The sequence below is a fragment of the Balaenoptera acutorostrata genome, chromosome 2, assembly GCF_949987535.1.
Source record: "Balaenoptera acutorostrata chromosome 2, mBalAcu1.1, whole genome shotgun sequence".
Classification (NCBI taxonomy): Eukaryota; Metazoa; Chordata; class Mammalia; order Artiodactyla; family Balaenopteridae; genus Balaenoptera; species Balaenoptera acutorostrata.
The window spans coordinates 52,637,873-52,660,907 of record NC_080065.1 but is presented as its reverse complement, the minus strand read 5'-3'; the positions used below and the strand labels follow the sequence as shown (position 1 = coordinate 52,660,907).

The window sequence follows — 23,035 nt, the reverse complement described above, 5'->3', positions numbered from 1 at the left end:
CGGTGGTCCAGTGGTAAAGAATCTGCCTTTCAATGCAGGGGACTCGGGTTCGATCCCCGGTCAGGGAACTAAGATCCCACATGCCATGAGGCAACTAAGCCCGCGTGCCACAACTACTGAGCTTGCGCGCCTCAACGAGAGCCCGTGCACCTCAACGAGAGCCCGCGTGCCTCAACTACAGAGCCCGCGTGCCACAACTAGAGAAAGAAAACCCACACGCCATAACTAGAGAGAAGTCCGCACCACAATGAAAGATCCCGCAAGCGGCCTCAAAGCAGACCCCGCGTGCCGCAACTAAGACCCGACGCAGCCAAAAAAATAAATAAATAAAATAAAATAAATAAATAAAAGACTTGTCTTTTTTGCATTAAATTTCCTTGGTACATCTGTCAAAAATAAACCGACCATTAATGTGTGCACCTATTTTCCAACTCAATTCTGTTTCATTGACCTAAATATTTTCATGCTATCCCCCCTTCTTGGTTAGTATAGGTTTATAATAGGTCTTGAAATAGGATAGTATTATATATTCTTCAACTTTGTTCTTGTTTAAAGTAGGTTTGGCTATTCTAGGTCCATTATATTTCTATATAAATTTTAGAATTAGCCTGCCAATTTCTACCAAAAAATAATAATAATAATTTTTAGGGAAAATTTTTATCTTAGCAATAATGAATCATCTAATCCATGAGCATACATATACATTTATTGAGATTTTTTTAATGTTCTCAGCAATGTTTAGTAGTTTTTACTGTACCTGTCTTACACACCTTTTGTTAAGTGTATCCTAAATATTTCTAGGTTTGAATGTTATTATAAATCGTGTTTTGAGAATTTCAGTTTCCAGTTGTTCACTGGTAGTGAAGAGAAATAAAATTGTTTTTTATATATTGACCAAGTAACCCATGACCTTAGTAAACTTAGTAGTAGTTTTACTGGAGATTGTAATATACAATCATGTTGTTTGCAAAGTGAGTCAGTTTTACTTATTCCTTTCCAATCTGTACGCTTTTATTTGTCTTTTTTTGCCTTGTTGCACTGGTAGGGCTCCCAGTATCATAATGAATGGAAGTATTGAAATATCAAATCTGTTAGAATTCTGCTCATTCTACTGCAAATATTTTGGATATTAAAGCTGAGAGATTTGTGATAGATACGTTCAATCACTTTTTTGTAATTGACCATATAAAAGAAAAAATTATGAAAGTGAAAGATATGAAAATTAAGAAATGTGAACTATCATTCAACCAAAACAAAGTATTAATTATAAGAAAAATTGTGCAATTATGTGACCGCCCCCCTTTCTGATGACAAATGAAAAATATATTGAATCTTTAGGTTCTTTCATTTACTGTATCCTAAACTTGGCTAATGATGGTTGTAAAGCTCAGCTCATTGAAAATGAAATAAAATTAAACCAATTAATATGACTTTTGGATAAACAAATATGACTTTTGGATGAAGTCTAAATATCTCTAAATATCCCAAACAGCATCTAGAAGGGCTGGAAAAGCTCTGAATAGAACTGCAGTTAGTTTAATAGAAGATGAGAGGTGATTCATGACTAGGAACATTAAGACAAATTACTACTTTTTGAGACTACAGGTTGCCTAGTGACTAATACTTAGGGAGGAAATTGTTGAGAATATTTGATGTCATCTTTTTATGTAAAATCTTGACTCAAACTAGAGCATTATTCAGCTAGTGTCAGCAGCATCAAATAAAGAATCATATTTACAATTTTTAAATATCAGCAAATGATTTAGGAATTACTGTTTCATGTGCATGTGTATAAAATAAATTGATATCTTTTTCCTATGTTTTCTTCTGGAAGCTTTTATAGTTTTAGCTTTTTTGATCAATGATTCATTCCGAGTTAATTTTTTTGTGTCAAGTACTACTTTGAAGAAATGATCTGGTGATGTGCCCAAAACTATTTGTGGAAATTCTGACACATCTTTAGGATTTGACTACATCAAAGAGTAGTTTTGAACATCTCAGTTTTCATATATTGCAAGAAAACTATCAACATTTGCTTAATAGCATTAGTACATATGAGGGAGAAATGAAAAGAAAAAGTAAAACTGCAGGGTTAATATTCTTCCAATTTCATCATTCAATTCCTGATTTTCAGGTATATTATTTATGTTTCTCTGATGTTTATTCAATACGATAGTAAACATGAAATTTATTAAGAAAAGCTTTCTGATTTGTTTGATTTACATCCCTCATTGCATATGATTAAATTTAGTGACTTAGAACCAAATATGTGGAAAAGTTTTTTTTAGTTTTGACTGAAACTATATACACCTTCTCCCTATAGAGACACTGGCAATGAGGTTTTCAGTTAAATATTTCTTACTGAAATATTTTTCTTAAACATCAAGTTTATTATTTCAAATATTCTTTCATCTAGTTATATGAGTTCAATAAACATCATTAAATATCTTCAAAGTCATGAATTTCTCATTTTAAGTAACCTATATAAATATTTCAAAAAGCCGTTTTCTCATTTCAGTAAATACATGTTAGCTAGCAGGTGAAAAACAAATTTAGAATATAATGATAGTCCCATAAATATTAATTTTTTGAAATTTCTATTAAATATTTCATGTCTTAAGATACTGTATTAAAACTGCATAGTTGATAGAATTTTTTAAATGCTGATGGTACTTTTCCAAATGTTTTTGTTCACTTTGACAGTGGAAAAACTTTATTATTTTGATCACTTTATTATCTAACATAAATTCATGATGTTCCCTTAATTTTTTTCCTCACTGACTGCTGCAAAAATTCTTTACTTTGCCAGAAACATTAATAGAACATGACTGACATTCTGATGAAATGTATTTAGAACCTTCAACTTCTAATGATACAATTCTTAAACACCTTTGCATCTAAAGTTTATATCATTAAGCAATAACAAATCACTATATTTTGCTGAAATAATAAAAATATTTTTCATTCCAGAAATAAAGATTACTTTTACTTTGCACCGAGTCCTACAGTTTCAAGATGTTCCAGATTGTTCTAAATTCTTCAACATATCAGAAGATGTTCTACACTGCAATTTATTATTAACATAATTTCTTCATTGTACTCCTGAACATTCAAAAGATTTATTTACAAAACAGAAACGATAGGGACTTCCCTGGTGGTCCAGTGGTTAAGACTTCGCCTTCCAATGCAGGGGGTGTGGGTTCATCCCTGGTCAGGAAGCTAAGATCCCACATGCCTCGTGGCCAAAAAACCAAAATATAAAACAGAAGCAGTATTTTAACAAATTTAATAAAGACTTTAAAAATGGTCCACATCAAAAAAAAAAAAATGATAAACTGCTTCACAGTAAAATTTATACTATTAATTATTTACAGCATTTATCAAGGTTATTATACTATTTTGTAGTTAGCAGGGCCTTATTACAATATTTTTAAAATTTCAATTTTAAAAATCAAAGAGGAGGGAACACATCCTAACTCATTCTATGAGGTCAGCATTTCCTGGTAATAAAGCCCAACAAAGATAATACAAAAAAGAAAAGCTACAGATCAGTGTCTCTTACAAACACTAATACCAAAATCTTCAACAAAGTACTAGTAAACAGAATTCAGCAACATATTAAAAAGATTATACACCATAACCAAATGAGATTTATTCCAGAAATGGAAGGATGATTCAACATATGAAAATCAATCAAGATAACACACCACATTAACAGAATAAAGGATAAAAAACCCATGATCATCTCGATAGATACAGAAAAAGCATCTAACAAAATTCAATACCCTTTCATGATAAAAACAGTGAATAAATTAGGAATAGGGAGAAAATATCTCAACATAATAAACACCATATATGAAAACCCATGATGAACATCAGACTGAATGACAAAAGACTGAGAAGATCTCATCCTTTAATATCAGGAACAAAACAAGGATGCCAAATTTCACCACTTCTATTTAACACAGTACTGGAAGTTCTAGCCAGAACAATTTGGCAAGCAAAAGAAATAAAATGCATCAAAACTGGGAAGGAAGAAACAAAATTATCTGTTTGCAGATCATATGTTCTTATATGTAGAAAGTCCCAAAGATTCCTCAAAAAAAACTGTTAGAATATATGAATTCAGCAAAGCAGAATACAAAGTCAACAAAAATCAGTTGTACTTCTATACATGAGCAATGAACAATCTAAAAAAGAAATTACAAAAACAATTCCATTTTACTACCATCAAAAAGAATAAAATGCTTAGGAATTAATTTAACCAAGGAGGTGAAAGACTTGTATAATGAAAAATATAAAACACTCCTTATTAAGACATAAATAAATGGAAATACATCCCCTGTTCATGGATTGCAAGACTTAATATTAAGATGTCAATACTACTCAAAGCAATCTACAGTTTCAATGCAATCTCTATCGAAATCCCAATGACACTTTTTGCAGAAATAGAAAAACCCATCCTAAAATTCATACAGAATCTCAAGGGACCCTGAATAGACAAAACCATCTCCAAAAATATGAAAAAAAGCCAGAGCATTCACACTTTTGGATTTCAACATGCCTTACAAAGCTTTAGTAATCAAAATTATGTGATAATCATACAAAGATAGACATATAGACCAATGGAACAGAATACGGAGCCCAGAAATAAACCCTTGCATATATGGTCAAATGACTTTTGACAAGAGTGCCAAGATCATTCAATGGGGAAAGGACACTCTTTTCAACAAATGGCACTGTAAAAATTGAATAACCACATGCAAAAGAATGAAGCTGGACCCTCATCTCATACCATATACAAAATTCAACTTAAAATGGGTCAAAGAGATAAATAACAAGGACATACTGTATAGCACAGGGCATTATAGCCATTATCTTAATAATAACATTTAATGGAGTGTAATCTGTAAAAAATAATGAATCAATATGCTGTACACCTGAAACTAATATAATATTGTAAACCAACTATACTTCAATTGGAAAAAAAAAAAGGGGGGGTCAAAGAACTAAAGGTAAGACCTAAAACTATAAAACTCTTAAACAAAAAAATAGTACAAAAGCTTCACTACACTGAATTTGGCAGTGATTTCTTGGATATGGCACCAAAGGCATAAGCAATAAAAGGAAAAAACTAAGACATTGAACTTCTTGAAAATTAAAAAATTTTGTGCATCAAAAGATACTAGCAACATAGTAAAATGGCAACCCATAAAACTGGTGAAAATATTTATAAATCATATATCTGATAAGAGATTAACATACAGAATACATAATTAACCCTAAAACTCAACAACAGAAAAACGGATTCAAAAATGGGCAAAAGACTTAGACATTTCTCCAAATAAGATACACAAATGGGTAACGAACACAAGAAAACACGCTCAACACCACTAATCATTAGGGAAATGCAAATCAAAATTACAATATGACCTCACACCCATTAAAGTGGACACTATCAAAAACAAAAACAAGTCTTGGAAAGGATATGGAGAAACTGGAACCCTGTGCACTGTGGATGGGAATTTAAAATGGTGGAGCTATGTGGAAAATAGTATGGTGGTTCCTCAAAAACTTAAAAATAGAATTACAACATGATCCAGCAATTCCACTTCTGGATATATACCCAAAAGAATTGAAAGCGGGTCACAAATAGATATCTGAGTACCCATGTTCATAGCAGCTTTATTCACTGTAGCTAAAATGTGGAAGCAACTCAAGTGTACACTGACTGATGAATGGATAAGTAGAGTGTGATAAATATATACCATGGAATATTATTCAGCCTTAAAAAGTAAGGAAATGCTGACATATCCTACAACACGATGAACTTTCAGGATATTATGCTAAGTGATATGTTAGTCACAAAAAGACAAATACAGTATGATTCCACTTATATGAGGTACTTAGAGTAAAATCACAGACATAGAAAGTAAAATGGTGTTTCCAGAGGCTACAGGGAGAGGGTAATGGGGAGTTATTCTTTAATGGATATAGAGGTTCAAGTTTTACAAGTCTGAAAGAGTTATGGAGAAGCATGGTGGTGATGACTGTACACTGTGAATATGTTTAATACCACTGACCTGCACACTTAAAAATAGATGATAGTAAATTTTATGCTATGTGTATTTTATCACAAGAAAAAAAATTGGACAAAAAAATTTAACAGAATAGACAGCTTCTCTTTCTCTTCCCACAGCACGATGGACAAAACTCTAACATAGTATTTATAATACTATTACAAAATTGCCTGTTTAAGTACTCTCTCCCTTAAAAGAATACTATCGGCTTGTCAAACCAGGTGTCTCCAGTGTCTAGCGGAGAAGTGCCTATTGCAGGATGTATAGGAGGCAGCAGAATGTGGTAGCTGAGATATCAGCTCTGAAGTGAGGTTGCTGGGGTCTGCAAATCAATTCCATCACTTACTAGCTTTGCAAAGTTGACCAAGTCACTAAATCTCTCCAAGCCTCAGATTTCTCAGATGTGAGATGGGAATAAAAATATTATTATCCATTGGGTTGTTGTGAGGAATTAAAATAATACATAAAATTTATATTGTTAAATATATTGTTATTATTAAAACCACTCGGGGCTTCCCTGGTGGCGCAGTGGTTGAGAATCTGCCTGCTAATGCAGGGGACACGGGTTCGAGCCCTGGTCTGGGAAGATCCCACATGCCACGGAGCAGCTGGGCCCGTGAGCCACAATTGCTGAGCCTGCGCGTCTGGAGCCTGTGCCCCGCGACGGGAGGGGCCGCGATAGAGAAAGGCCCGCGCACCGCGATGAAGGGCGGTCCCCGCACCGCGATGAAGAGTGGCCCCCTCTTGCCGCAACTGGAGAAAGCCCTCGCACGAACCGAAGACCCAACACAGCCAAAAATAAATAAATAAATAAATAAATAAATAAGAAAATCCTTTAAAAAAAAAAAAAAAAAAAAAAAAACCACTCAACAGATTTTGCTGAACTCAAGTGAATAAACTCTTTAAACTTTTAACATTATTCCATCACAGTTAAATTTAATGAAGCTAATGAAAAATCTGTCCTGCCTATTCATCAAAATAAAGTCTAGATTCTCTAATTAGGTTAGTCTAATTCTGGAAAAACTATATACATTCTACAGTTTGCACTTCCTTACTCTGGATTTTCGTTAAAAGTGGAAACGGTAATACCTATTTCAGCCACAAACCAAAAGATTTCACAAACTGCCCCTCCATTCTAGAGATCAGTCAAGTACATTCCACCTTCTACATTTTATAAATCTTAACAGATTAATGACTTAAGACATAAAAACCATATTTTAATATAATGTATGTAGTCTCAAGTAACCAACTCACTTAATAACCTATTCCATACTTACTCAGGTGGTTGGTTTCAGTTACAGTATATTTTTAATAAGCTTCTGCAGAAAAAGTCATTTCCCACAATAATGATGACAGAAACTCATTGCATGGCATTAAGAACAAGTTCATTAAGGAAATGAAACAAAAGTAGTACATGATTATATGTAAAGTATTCCTGTTTCATTTTATGTATGAGTTAACAAAAACTGCAACCATAACAAATCAAAGTTCTATCCTATGGCTAAGCAGAATAAAATTGCCTATTTTGAGAGAGAACAAAATTTAAGTTTCAACTGCCATTCACAGGTTTCTTTCTCCTTCTCCCAAATTATAGTATCAATACAACTTATTAAAGATTTAAAATAACAAAAATATTTATTTCAAAATCATCTGTTTGTTGAAAGTAATTCCATGAATGACTCAACTATGTACTATTTCATTTCGTATTCTTGAACATAATAAAATTTAATTCAGGGAAATAAATAAAGTTTAAATACTACAAGACTTTTATAGACTCATTATTTCACGAAATTATTTCCAATCTTTATTTGGATAAAGACCTCCTTCAATTTAAGTAAATTGATTCTTACCTCCTGATTAAATTTATGTGCCATCTCATTAAGTAGTGAGGAAAAGAAACTAGTGTTTTGTAGCAGGACTCGACCCATAACGCCGAGATACGTTGACATCACTACAGGATACCTCTGTACAATTAAAATACAGCATATGTAAAACTGTGTTATGGTACAAGTATAAACAATTATAAACAATCATTGACAAAGTAACAATCAACAGGGATATGAAATAACAATATTCTTCTTTACACTGCTTCTTTAGAATGAACACCAATATTGCCTGAGTTCTAACTAAATATATACGTCATACAAAGTAATATATATGTATTATGTACATATTTATATGGATTATATATGTGAAGAAGAAATAATTTTCCAATGAATAAGGAAAATAATTAAAATAGAACCCTAGAATCCAATACTAACTTTAGAAGCTTAAGAAAAATCTTACCTCCCCTTCTATAATACCTCTGAAAACACAGGGTAGAATTGGTTGAAACATTTGCGGGCTTAATACTGGGTTCACTTTAAGGGCATTTTCCACAACCTAAAAACCAAAATGACACATTGGTAATGCTTAATAATGCAAGTCACTGCTTTATGCAAAACACAGGTAAAGAAAACAATGTATTGAATATCACATATATACAAGTACATGAAGTATTCAATATTCTAGACACACTTTTATAAGATAATCCATTAAAAATTACAATTCGATTTTAAGTATGTAATATTTAGACACAGTTACACATCTTACATAGAATTATAATTAATCCCATTTTGATAACAGATATGTTGTTAATGTACTTCTTATCTTTGCATTTTAAATAAACAACCCTTATAAAATGTTAATGTCTGTTTAATGTCTTATAATGTTTAATGTTTATTGTCTTATTGAGGCAATAAAAGGCACTTCAAAAGTATTTTAATAGTGAAAAGGGAAATCAGTAACAACTACACTCACTATCCAAAAATAAGTCTACATTTAAATTTATCCATAAATTGGATGGAAAAGGGCATGTTGCATATATACTACATATTTACTAAACGAGAAATAATCTTATTTTATTTATAATACAATCATACAGATTATTAACGATGCACATTGATTGTTACAGATGAAAATTTGAAACATAAATTACTTTTATCTGAGCGAGATGGGCTCCCTCTATAACAAAGACAGGTAGCATGAAATTCAAACTGGGGTGGGATTTGTTTGTTTGTTTGTTTGTTCCAGGGTTTGGGGGGGGGGCGGAGTGAGGAAGGCAGTGGTCAGAAAGCAGCAGTGAGGACTAACAAGAAATGTCCATACTTCTAGCCCCACTGCTTGCGGGGTAAGAATGAAAGCAGACACCATTTGAGAGGGTTGTGGGCAAGTACCAGTCTCAAGGCAGAGCCAGGTTTCCCTTAAAACGTCCAGCAATGTTTCTCAAGACTGACTATTGGCATTCTGAGTGGGACAAGTGTTTACTGTGCAGGACTATTCCACTTATCGAGGGGTTTTTAGCATCTCTGATCTCTGTTCATTATGTGCCAATGGCATGCTCCCAACACAGCAACAATCAAATACACCTCGTGCATTTCAAAACATTCTCAAGGTAAGCAAACAGTACAATGAATGACAACATCCTCTAATTTTGTGCAAGAAGTAAAAGGAATGTGCAAAGAAAAGTCTAAAAATACAAAAACTTTTACTGTGGGCCGAACACTATGCTATCTAATAAGAAATACAGGATAAAAGATATCACAGTTCCTGATTAAAAGCAACAGGAGATGATGAGATTCAGAACATGATTAAATCTGACCTCAATAAGGTTTACTTTGTCAAAAAATTAGATTTGGAATAAAGAGGGGGAAGGTGTAGATAAGCTACCCAGAGGCAGATGTCACCAGACACTTTATCTACGAATGGAAAGTAAGGCCATCTGCTGATTGTTAGACACACTATAACTTCATTCCCTCCTAAAACCCCACTAAACTTATATAAAAAGATTTTAAAGGGAGGGGGAATAATTTTAAAAGGACAAAAGGAATGAGAGATGAATATTGGAAGGTCCAAAGAAGAAATTCAAGAGGTAACTGACTTATCAGATGAGAGAAACCTGAAATCTAAGGTTGCAATAGAGAAAGCTGAGAGCAACTCGCTGCACATCAGATGTATCTTCTCCCTACCTCTCCCCACCAAAAACCACAAGAATTAGCAGAGCCATACATCTTTGGAAAGCAGGGTAAAGGTAAAGCTAAAAATAAGACAGGTTGGAAGTCTACTTAAGAAACAGATTGCCAGATATTCCCTAATCTGCATATTTGGGCAACTGACCTTCCCCCACCCCAGGAGAAGACAGTGTATTTTCTTTAAAGGGTCTAAAAGAGAGACTTTCCAGACTAAAAGGGCCCAGGAGTGCCTGGTACTATTAATTTAAAAATCCCTAAATCAAGGTACATCACTGTAAAATTTCAGAACACTAGGAAAAAGAAAAAGAAGCTACAAGCTTGGGGAGGGGGAGCAAGGTGGGGGAGTCAGCATGGCTCTGGAAGAGACTTCTTCAAGAAAATTAAAGTAATAAAATCCTTATGGGTCAATGTGTCTGAACATATTGAACAGAGACAAGTGGCAGAGAACTCAGTGCACTTAAAAAATAACACTAAAAAAATTATTAACTCCAAAGATTACAGAAGTTTGTGCAGAAAAGGAAAAGTAATCACATACTTAAGATTCTGACTTTTAAAATGTAAATTCACTGAAACGTACCATTCAATACAATCCAGCTGTCATTATGCATTTTCTTTATATATAAAGGTACAGTGTGTAAAGGGTTCACTTATTTCAGAACTAAAATGGAGTCTTTGTATTCAAAAAGGTTAGGAACCATAGAAACGATGAGATCCGTTCTGAAAAATTATGCAGGAAAATGCCACTATCAGACTTGGAGGCAAGGACTGTGTGGATCAGAATCAAGAGAAAATCAGAAAGCAGAGCTGATCAGATATAAAAAACCAACTGAACAGCTGACCAAAGGTGAAGAGGTCTGGGATTACTCCTAGTTTTCACGTTTGGTCAATGAGTACAATCGTGATGCCATTAATAATAGTGAGGCTTCACTTTAGACATGGTGAACTTGAGAAACCTGTGGGAAAATCTGTATGGAATGGTCTTATTTCCACACACATAACACTCTATACAGTCCACTTTCTAGGGAAGGTATTGCAGTTGGGACCTAAAGGTCAGAGTTCAAATTATGACTATTTCCATAATGAAGAAGGTTCTTTCATAATGATCAGAATCCTACCAAACATTTTGATCAGCAGCACTGCTTTCACTTCTAAACAAGATTTTGAAAAATGCATCTAATGATTTCAGTGGTAGTAAACAATTTTGTATATTTTAAGTGAAATGCACGTATAGCCAGATGGCCAAACATGTCTAAGAAGGAAATAACACTAAAGACAACTAAAGCAATAACAGGTATTTTATTAAAAGGTAATTTACAGATATTGAGAGAATTTATATCATAACTTACTCTTCTTGGGGGGAATCATTATGTTCTCAGGGATTTTAACATGTTTGATATGTTTTAATCCACTTAGTTTAGTTTTGTTTTGATGCTCAAACTGTCCCATTATTAGGCAGTGGGAGCTCCTTCAAGTTGACTCTTGCATCCTTTTGACAAAATCCCACCTTCTCTTCCTTCCGGCACAAGGAGAGGTCCCCAGTTTATGTTGTGTCTCTCTTGCCCGAGCTCTGGAGTCAACCAGCAGGACACAGTATTTACAGACATTTAATCTAGGTTCTGAGGTGCTCATTGCCACTGGATTGACACTGCTTCTAGGTCTTTGCTTACACAGATTTAGGAAATTTATTTTTCTCTTCCTGAGAAGTATATACCAATAATTCACCAAATTCAATTTAAGACTATAGCATTTTATATAACTTCTTTAATAGTTCCATCCTTCTTCCCTTATATTGAAAAATCCCAGATTCTAATAACCTTAATTTATTTGCTTCTAACTGCTATGTACAAAAATGTCCACATATGTACATATGGGTTTCAAAATAATAATACCGATATTACTGATAACAATAACAATACTGAAAGCAATTTATAATTTCCTTATGTTTCTTTTTGTTCTAATGTTATATCTCACCAGGAAGGTACATATAAAATACTATGTTACTTGAAATATTCTCAGATGACTTATGCCACCAACATAATAATAGTTAGATTCAAATGTTTCCTTTCTTTTATGTTTAGAACTGCTTTTACTTTATTATTTTAAATCATGTGAAACATCTCTATGGCTTCAAACCCTAAAGTACAAAACATACATCCTGAAAGATCTAGCTTGCATTCTCTGTCCCTCTTTCCCCTACATAACTACTTTTCTTAATTTGGTTTATTTTTCCATTGCTATCTATGCTGCACTCTTTAAATACAAGAAAACTCTAGACACTGTTCCTTGCTTAACTCTAAAACTGTATACAGAGGTCATCTTCATTCCTTTCTAAGGCTGCACAGTACTCCTCTGTGTGGCTGAATAAGTTGCAGTACCGCCTATTATCCAATCACCTATTACTAATTATTTTTATCAGCATTTTGCTATTACAAATAGAACTTCTTAACTTTACTTTCATTCCACCCCCTTTCTGAATATACCTGAAATAGTTTAGAAACAGACTATGTTTTTATAATATAATCCCTGTGAAAAATGTAGGCTTTTAGTTCGTGCCTTACACTCAAACAATTTTTCTGATTTAGGCTTACATTGCATACAAAGTGGTTAAGACCAAGGATGCTTAAGTCAGAATGCCTATGTTTATAACATGGCTCCAATACTTACTAGTTGTGTGACCTGGGACAAGGTATTTATCTCTTTGTGATTTAATTTCTCATCTGTAAATATGGGGAAAAGAACAGTACCACTGTCACAGGTTTATGTGAGGATTAAATGAACTCTATGCTATGTGCTTAGAAATGTGTATCATATAGTAAATGCTAGTATTAGCTATAATTATTACAGAATAAATTATACCTTAAAAATATGCGTGCCATCTTAAATAAGGCTTATCACAGTGAATAAAACCAACATGGCTCACTACTGCTTAATAAGACCATGATAAAAAAGATGATTTGTAAACTCAAATTGGTATGTATACGTATGGATAAATTTCAAATTAAAAAAAAAGGTTAAATTTGAGTATTTTTAGAATATAATTGTATTCATCTAGATAACTTGTTCCGAGTCACAGAACACAATAAAGCCTATTTTTGCTCTGAAGGCAGGCATACTTATCTCTCTATCCAATTTTCATAACATTGTAATTTTCTGCTTCAAAGAACAAAGAAGTTGCTTCCAGATACTGTCAGAAATTAGTATAACAGTGACACTTAGTCAAAAATATATTAAAAATGTTATACTGCATACTATATTAAGAAACAGTATCTGAGAGGTATTAGAAAATGGAAAAAAAATGAGCCAATATTAAAAACTATTATAACTTTATTGGAACTCTGAGAATAGGAAAATGCCAAAAATGTTGAGAGTTCTCTCAGCTTTCAAGTACAAGCATAAAAGTACCATTATCCTAAAATATTCTTTTATATAAAAAAAACACAATTTATTCATGATAATTAGTATATTTCTAGTATTTAACATCCATTTAATAAACAATAAAATTCAGTTTCTGGGATTTCAAATCAAATACAGAGGTTTAGCTACAGCAATGTTATATAAAAATACAGTCTTAAACACATGTTATATAATTCAAGTATTTATATCCTATTTATGACCCCCTGGCTAGCATACTTAGAGAGAAACTGGTTTAATGTGTAACGCATGTTAAATGTTACAAATATTTCAATGTATATTTGGATGGTAACTGATTTGTGCTGAATCATTCAATCAAAAAATATTAGGCACAACTGGGGGACAAATAATGACATTACCTTCTCTCAGTTCAAGGAAAAAGGAGAAGCAAATAGACTTCTTTCTAGTAAAATTGTAAGGGTAGTGTTGTACATTATATAAATTTGGAATTTTCCATAATAAAATTTTTAGAAGAGCATGTTATTTTGAAAAGAAAGAAAGAATTTAAAACAATTATTTTTAAAAAGCCAGCTGAGATAACATGATTCTGGAAAAAGAGTAAAACTCTATGGCTGTGCAAATCATCTACTTAAGTTATAAAAAATTTAACTAATGTATTATTTTAAATAAACATTTATTTACAAGAGATGGTCAAAGGAAGAGTTCCCTGGTGGCCTGTTTTCCCCCAAAGGGAGATTAAATAATTAGACAACTATATAATTAGATTAAAATAGCCAACACTTGTATTAGCTGATTACATGTTAGGCAATGTTACAAGTGCTTTATACATATAAGGTCATGTAATCCTCACCACAACCTGAGGAAGTACGTAACATTTTTATCCCCATTTTACAGATGGAAAGCGAGGAACAGAGATTAACTGGTTCACCTCACACAGCTGTGAAGTAGCAGGGTTAATATTCTAACCCTAGCAGTTTTGCTTAAGTCACCTGCTAAGTTACACTAGGTCTAATTATTTTGTAAGAATATAATTTAAAACAAATAGTAAAAGAAAATAAATATTCTCCTTAGGACATATCCTAAAAACTTGCCTCATTTTTCAAATAAATTTCACAATCCCATTCCATATGACTCAGAAAAAGTTGTCTTTCAATAATTACTAATAATATTGCAGAAAAGCAGGAGGAAATAAACACTTTCAATTCAAATTTTTTCTGGTAGGTGTTTATAAACATAAGAAACAACCTTTTTTCATCACTTAGAATTTATAGATTATAATTTGTCACAGGGATTTCAGATAATATATAGTTACAGATTATTAAAAAGCATAATAGTACAACACCTTATATAATAAATAAGAGAATTTAAGTCCAAAATGTACTCAAGAATGTATAAGTAACAGAGCTGGGTGTACAAAACCAAGGCACAGGTCAAGGAGAGAATAACATTCCAAATGCAGTTATTATTTACTAAACTTAGGATCATGGAAAAGCTTACAGTCTAGTAAAGGAGAAAAAGATAAAACACACACATATTGAAAAATCTACAAAGGCAACATCAAAATGACACGACAATTTTCTCTCAAATTTCTATCACTCCCACATTGCCAATCAGTTATTCCTCAAACAGAATTAAGTCCAAAGTATCAATTCCTTATATCCCTACTTTCAGAGAAGAAATTATCACCAAGGCAAAAGATGAAGCTGAGATTCTGTAAGACAGATGGAAGTTCCTCAACATAATTATATATTGCCACTATATCAGTTTGGTAAGGGCATAAATGCAATAAAAATTCACAAAAACAGTTTAGCAAACAACATGTCTAACGTTGCTTGCTTGTAAGCTTTGGAGCTAGAATACTTTGAAATCAGTACAGGTGAGGATTGATAGACACATGGCGGTAGACTAGGCCTCCAGTATCTGGGGTCTTGACAAGCCACACACACAGATTCCTGTTATTACTCCTTCAGAGCCCACAAGCTTCTCAGTAACAAGGGCATACATTCCCATCCTTTACCCCCTACTCTAAAAAAGAAACTGAAGAACCTATGAAATTAAAACCAGAGAGCTCTGCTGTATTTTCACTCTATATTTACCTACTTCTTAGTTTATAACAATATTTTGGATTTAAGTTTCCATTGTGATTTCAAATATAAAACAGCAAATCAGAGAGTGTGAAAAATGTAATATGTTTGATAAATAATCTTTCTGGGAAAAATCAGAATTTACCAAACAACTTTTTATTTCAACTCTTGTTAAAAGCCTTTACTTTACAAGATTTCTCTTCCAAAGTCTAAGACGACATTCTAATATAACTGAATCATTCTTAAATATCAACCTAAACATCTGTAAGATAGAGTTCATTTAAAAATGAATATTGAGATGAATACTACTCAGTCCCCTCTCCCTCCTCAATAAGTGCAGATGTACTAATCATCCTGTAATGTTCCTCTGCCTCACACTGACAGGCATCAGGCAGCTCTGACAATCTTGTCTTTTTATCTGGAAACACCAAGGTCATATGCCAGTTTCTTACTCTCTTCACCTAACATTATATCTACAGCTTCAATCACTACCAGTCTTGCCAGCTCTCTTAAAAAACAAACTCTTGGCGCTTCCCTGGTGGCGCAGTGGTTGAGAATCTGCCTGCTAATGCAGGGGACACGGGTTCGAGCCCTGGTCTGGGAAGATCCCACATGCCGCAGAGCAACTAGGCCCGTGAGCCACAACTACTGAGCCTGCGCGTCTGGAGCCTGTGCTCCGCAACGAAAGGCAACGATAGTGAGGCCCGCGCACCGTGATGAAGAGTGGCCCCCACTTGCCGCAGCTAGAGGAAGCCCTCGCACAGAAACGAAGACCCAACACAGCCAAAAATAAATAAATAAATAAATAAATAATAATTTAAAAACAAACAAACAAACAAACTCTTGCCCCTTCTACATACGCTCTAGACTCAAAATCCCAATCTCCTGTATCATTCTGGCGCCATCTTCCTTTCTATTGGGTCACTTTCACCTACAAAATCTACTCAGATCAGATTTTCCTCACTGCCTCTCCACACACAAAAGCTATCTTTTTATTTTTTAACAGTAAATTCTTGTTATGGATTGACTTGTGCCCTGCCCCCTGCAAAAGATATGCTGAAGTCCTAATCCCAAGTACCTGTGAATGTGACCTTATGTGGAAATAGAATCTTTGTATATATAATTAAGTTAAGATGAAGTTATTATGGTAGGCCCTTAATCCATTATGACTGGTGCCCTTATAAGAAGAGAAGACAAAGATACAAGGAGAATGTCATGTGACAATCGAGGCAGAGACTGGAGTGACGCATGTATAAGCCAAGGAAGCCAGAAATTGCTGGCCACCACCAGAAGCTAAGAGAAAGGCATGGAACAGATTCTCCCCTAGAGTCTTCAGAGAAAGTATGGCCCTGCCAACATCTTGATTTCAGACTTGTAGTTTCCAGAACTCTGTGAGAGAGATGATCACTATAAATATTATAAATTAGTTCCTGTTGTTTTAAGCCACCCAGGTTGTGATACTTTGTTATGGTAGCCCTAGGAAACAAATATAGTTCTTAATAATATAATCATTTTCTCATCACTTTATAATTTAACACTTCAGTAATCTGTTATATGAACCCCTCCAATTTATAGACACTAAAGGTTTTAAATAACACCATTATCCCCACCCTCAACAGACAATTCTCACAGTATTCTCTGTGTTATTTTTGTTCACTTCTCTGCAGTATTTAACACTGTATTAATCTAATTCACCCTACTAGGATTGCCAGAATTAGCAAATAAAAGTACTGTTTTATCTGGTAACCCTAACCCTACCAAACATTTAAGACCCAGGTCCCATCTCAATTCTTTCTCCCTGAAAAATGTTCTCTGCAAAATGCTGGGTTAGATGACCACATCTATACTCCCAAAGTAACATAAAGCCAATGGACAGCAATGGCTCACACTAGAAAGTGCTCATGAAAATCACCTAGGGAACTTTTTAAAAAGAAATACTAACATCTTATGTCCTACCCAAATTTTCAAAAAGTTCACCACGTAATCTGAGATACCTCTAATCCAAAACAACATAACACACTAAATATGGGCTGACTGTTTACCTGCCTCCTTCCCCCAGAAGAATGAATTACTCAAGAGCAGAAACTGTGGTTTTTCTATCACGTATGCCTACCAGAACGCACTGAATACCAGTAACAGGGGTTGGCAAACAATGCCCTTGGGCCAAATCCGAACAACTATATGATTCTGTAAATAAAGCATTTTTGGATACAGCCACAGTCATTAATTTACATATCATCTATGCCTGCTTTCAATCCACAACAAAACATATAAATAGTTGAGACAAAGATTGTATGGCCCACAAAACCTAGAACATTTACTAGCTGGTCCTTTACAGAAAAAGTTTGCTGACCCCTGACCTATATGGTGAATGACTGAATAATCAGTAATGATAGTAAATGCAACCAATTTGAAAATCAAATTAACATGCATATTAACACAGATATCTGGAGCTTTATATGTGCATACATGTGTATAATGTCCGAAGAACAGCACATAAAATAGTGTAATGCTTGAATAAGTGCCAACTGATGATTACTCTTACTGGTTATTATGAAAGACTTTACCACCTGCACAAACTTATACCCACTTAGTCCCCCAAAATGTACTATGGGTTGTTGCTATGATTATTGTGGTTAACACATTTCTTATAATGAACCTCTTTGGGCAAACACTTTTTCATTTCACTGGGAGGAAATCAAATTGTTTTTAGGATCTAAAGCAATGCCATAGTTTTCACACAAAAAAATGCTACTTGGTTAAGCTATAGTAACACTTCACCTAACCAGCTCTCATATCTGACTTAAAACATAGCTAAGAAATTAGAAACAAAAAAGAGATGCTTTAAAAAAAAAAAAAAAAAAGAGATGCTTTTAACAAGTACACCTTCTCACAAAATCCATACAAAATATGTGTGTGTGACACATACACGTGAAGATATATTTATATATACATTTATATTTAAATATATACATTTGATACTCCTTTATCTTTAATATATAGATATATAAACATACAACTCAGAGACTGTTGGTTCTTACTTATACACAATTATATACAATATATAAAGATAATATATAGTGATTCTATAAAGATATAATACATAAAGATTAACTCAGAGCCCATGGGTTCTTTTTTTGTTTGTAAGTTTTTTTTTTAATTGAGGTATAATTGACATATAACACTATATTAGTTTCAGGTATACAATATACTGATTCAACATTGGTTCTTAGTTATACACAGTCCATACAAACTTGGTACTCTAACTTCGAGAGGCGATCCAAATTAAAAGTACCAAATTATAGTGGGAATATTGTGTCCCAAAAGCAGGCTAACAAACTGGAGAGGTGAGAAGTATCAGATGTCACCAGGCTTTGGATAATTTATAAAAGTTTTTAAAGCCTTGCTACAGAAAGTGAAATCTCAGGATGAGGGGGAACTTTGAGTGGGGTCCCATCAGCAGAAAGTTAGTTAGAAATGTGGAATCTGCATTTTAACAACATCCTCAGGTGATCTATATGCACAATCAAATTTGACACCCCTGGTCCAGAGGTATTAGACCAATTTAATACAGCTAAAAGAAAATATTCTGTCTAGAATTACTCTTCCCCTTCTTGCCCATCATCTAAACCCAAATGAAGGTCCAATTTCACAAAATACAGGTGGAAAATTTACAACAATATTCATTAGAAAGATGACAGTACCTTTAGCACTTGAACTTGACCTTCTGTAGTAATTTCGTTTAGCAGTTCACAAAAGGACTGACATAGACCTACTGCATATGTCTGAAATTCAATGAAAAGTCAAAATATACATATGAATATATCTGCAATATCAAAAAAGGTATAAAGTTAAATTGGGGACTCATATTATACTATTTGAGAATTAGATACTAAAGCTCTAAGCATATAAAATTTCAATTAGAACTCTTTAGGAAATGTTTAAGAAATAAAAATACAGTTTATTGCTATTCTAATTTTTGTAGAAATATAAGGATATATTTACATGTAGAGCATATTTTCTATGTTAAATAATTCATGAAACTACATCACATCTGCCCCACAGTAGACAATGCTTACGACGTTTTTCCCGCCTTAAAGTAATAAATCAATCTATTAAATTTTGAAAAGGTTTCAAAATAAGATTCCTGATTTCAAATAAGAAACAATCAAAATAATAACTATATAAATTTTTACAATGCAAAACCTACAACATACCTGTAAAAATTCTGTTGATGATAAAAAGATATAACCATTGACGATCTTAAAGCAGGTTCTGAGACTTTCTGAACTTAGTTCTGGCAAAATAATAATTTTTTTAAAAAGAACAAATTAATTCATTGTTCAAAATCAGTTTAAATGAAGTGACTTATTTAAAGCTAAGTTACATGCCCTTCTTTACAAATCTTTTCTGAATGCTATTCAGATGGCTAGTATATAAATATCTATCTAAAAACTGGCATTAACCTGTAACTTAATGCTTTCCCATATACCTCCCACTAGTTAAAACAACTTAGAAAATACTAAGCTCCCTTTTCTTTCCTTTCAGAAAATAACTACCTGATCCAACCTTGCATTTCAAACTAAATTTCTAGTACCAGCATGGCAAACGACATGCAACTGAATCATTTTACCATCATATTTTGATATCTGCTTAAATGGGTTCACTCAGTAAGCATTTACTGAGTGTCTATTGTGCTGGCACTGAACATGCTACCCTACGTACGAAAAGAGTCTCTGTTATACTCCGAAAATTATATTGTGTTTAGATATTCTCAATTCTTGGGCTTTGTTCTTCAAATCCACTCCTCTATGAAAAACCTACACATAAAAAATCTTCTTTAAAATGTTATTACCAGAATAGTATAGGAAAAGGATATTGTTTTTAATTATTCTTTTTCAAGTGCAAAGCAGAAAACTTGTTAAAATTGAAAATGATCAAATGTTTATGCAGTGTTATTTTACAAGTCTTATCACATACAATAATGATACAATAGAACACAGATTACAGATGTATATAATTATACAGATCAAAACATGACCCCAAAATATCATGTATATCTAAAATCTTTCATTGTGTATTGCTACTATTTTAGAAATCATATTCACTTGCAACAGGACAGATTAAAAAATGTTTCCTGGCAAAAGCGTAGGCCCTGGGTTCTTACCTAACTCACATCCTAGCAAAGTGAGAAGATATTCTATTCAGGTGAGAATTACCCATACACTTTCACAAGAAAATGACAATCCCACTCAAAGCTCAAAATGTGTTTTAAAGGCATTATTTTCTATACTTTAGGGATTTAACATATTAGTTTAAAATGAGAATGTAGAGGGGGACAGAAACTAACCAACTTGTTACCATGCTAACGGAAGGCATAAAAAGAAATAATAAAGGCTGTCACCTAAATATTTTTCATAACAGAAGTAAGACAAAATCTCAGGATAAAGGGGCAGGCCATTACATTGGATAAAGTTATTCTTATGAACAATTCACATGTCCTTTTCTCCTCAAGGAGCAAGTCCAGTCAAGTCTAAACTTGTGCACACTGTTTAACAGACCAACAAGGAATAGCAGACTGTTTGGCAACCACCGTTTTGGCAACCACCGTGATAAATAAGGCAGAGGGTCTACATTTAAGTAAGAACTTAGAATGGCTACATTCCAGGTATGTCAGTGAATATAATTTCTAAATCACTGCCATCTAAAATTTTATCAAGATCTATGATGAAGGAGACAATATTTAAGAAAGATTGATTTTAAAAACCATAGTACCAGGACTTCCCTGGTGGCGCAGTGGTTAAGAATCTGCCTGCCAATGCAGGGGACATAGGTTCGAGGCCTGGTTCGGGAAGATCCCACGTGCCGCAGAGCAACTAAGCCTGTGCGCCACAACTACTGAGCCTGCACTCTAGAGCCCAGAAGCCACAACTACTGAGCCCGCGTGCCGCAACTACTGAAGCCCGCGTGCCTAGAGCCCGTGCTCTGCAACAAGAGAAACCACCGCAATGAGAAGCCCACGCACCGCAATGAAGAGTAGCCCCCGCTCGCCGCAACTAGAGAAAGCCTGCATGCAGCAACGAAGACCCAACACAGCCAAAAATAAATAAATTTATTTTAAAAATTAAAAAAAAACCTAAAAATAAAAACCATAGTACCCATCTCTTCTTATATTTTAAAAGCTATTTCTAGATTAACTGATATAAGCAAATAAGCAATTAGGTCACTTCATACTGTTTTCCATGCCTCCATCATGCCAAGGACAACTTTTACTAAATTTCCTAAGGCATGCTATCATCAGCAAATATTAAATACTGATAGTAAAAAAAAAGTCCTAAAATTAATAAATTTATCTATTTTAAAGTATATTGAACATTGTTCATTATATCCATGAGTTCCTAGTAAGACTGCGATAAAAAATTATTGTCTGGTCCTACTATCAGGAAGAGCTGACCATACAACAGATCTGTATTTATTTTCAGCCCTGTGAATAATTTAATTCAAATGTTCTCAACCATGGGCAATTCTGCCCCCTAGGGGACATCTGGCAATGTCTGGAAACTCTGGTTGTTAAAACTAGCATCTAGTGGGTTGAGGCTAAAGATGCTATTAAGCTTCCTACAATGCTCTAAACAGTCCCTCACAAGAAAGAATTACATGGCCCAAAATATCAACAATTTTGAAAATCCCTAACTTAAGTGATCAAGTTTTTCTTTCATAGACAGAGAGCTCTGATTCAACGCTGTAACCCATCCAAGTATCTAGTTGTGCTGTGTGCACATATGATTTATATTTATTAGTCTAATTATAATTTATATTCCATTCCTCTCTGATTTTCTCTATTTGGCTCTTATTTTTAATTTCTACTTTCATGTTACATTTTACTTATTCTTTTTAATCATACTATTTGATGTTTATGTTTGGAAATGAAACTATAGTAGTTTCTTCTTTTATTTCAAATTCTGATAAAATATGAAGGCTAAAATGTGTAAAATAGCCTACACATCATCAAGATGTCAGGTGGGAAAAAGTTCCTTCCGAATTAGAAAAATTTCGTTGGTCAAGGAACATTAGCTTGGCACTTACAACAACATGGACAAGAGTCAGTCAGGTGTTTATCTTTTAAGTAATGAGAATACTGAGAAAATTAATACCATAAAAAAGATTTAAAGGATTTAAAAAATAAGCCTTTAGAACTAAATTATTAGAATTAGTTATAGCCTATGGTTCTACTTAAAGTATCTCCAGTTCTACTTACATTTGGGGAGAAGGATATGAAATGAATTTTAGCCTTGGATTTATTCACACCTAATTAACATATCCTAAAAATCATTAACTTAAACACCAATATTGTTGGTTTTATGTGTTTTAAATGAAAATGAGAAACTTCCAGCCAGCAGCTTTATTTCTACTTGGAAAAAAATAATAGCTATCACACTCATTAAATAAATGTTTAAAAATCACTGATCTAATAGGAAAAAATGTTTTC

The 23,035-nt window shown here is 33.5% G+C and overlaps 1 protein-coding gene across 2 annotated transcripts in view; it reads right to left on the bottom strand.

The window, feature by feature from the left end:
• Positions 1 to 23,035, bottom strand: part of IPO11 (importin 11) — a 215,814-nt gene that overhangs the window by 78,195 nt on the left and 114,584 nt on the right. For both annotated transcript variants that reach the window (XR_009007224.1, XM_007176049.2), the window contains exons 24-27: positions 19,764 to 19,843; positions 19,251 to 19,331; positions 8,367 to 8,462; positions 7,931 to 8,044 (exon numbers count right to left, since the gene is read on the bottom strand). Coding sequence is in view for 1 of the 2 variants with exons in the window: in XM_007176049.2 (XP_007176111.2) it covers positions 7,931 to 8,044; positions 8,367 to 8,462; positions 19,251 to 19,331; positions 19,764 to 19,843 (371 nt within the window). In the remaining variant the exon portion in view is untranslated. The remainder of the gene's footprint in view (positions 1 to 7,930; positions 8,045 to 8,366; positions 8,463 to 19,250; positions 19,332 to 19,763; positions 19,844 to 23,035) is intronic.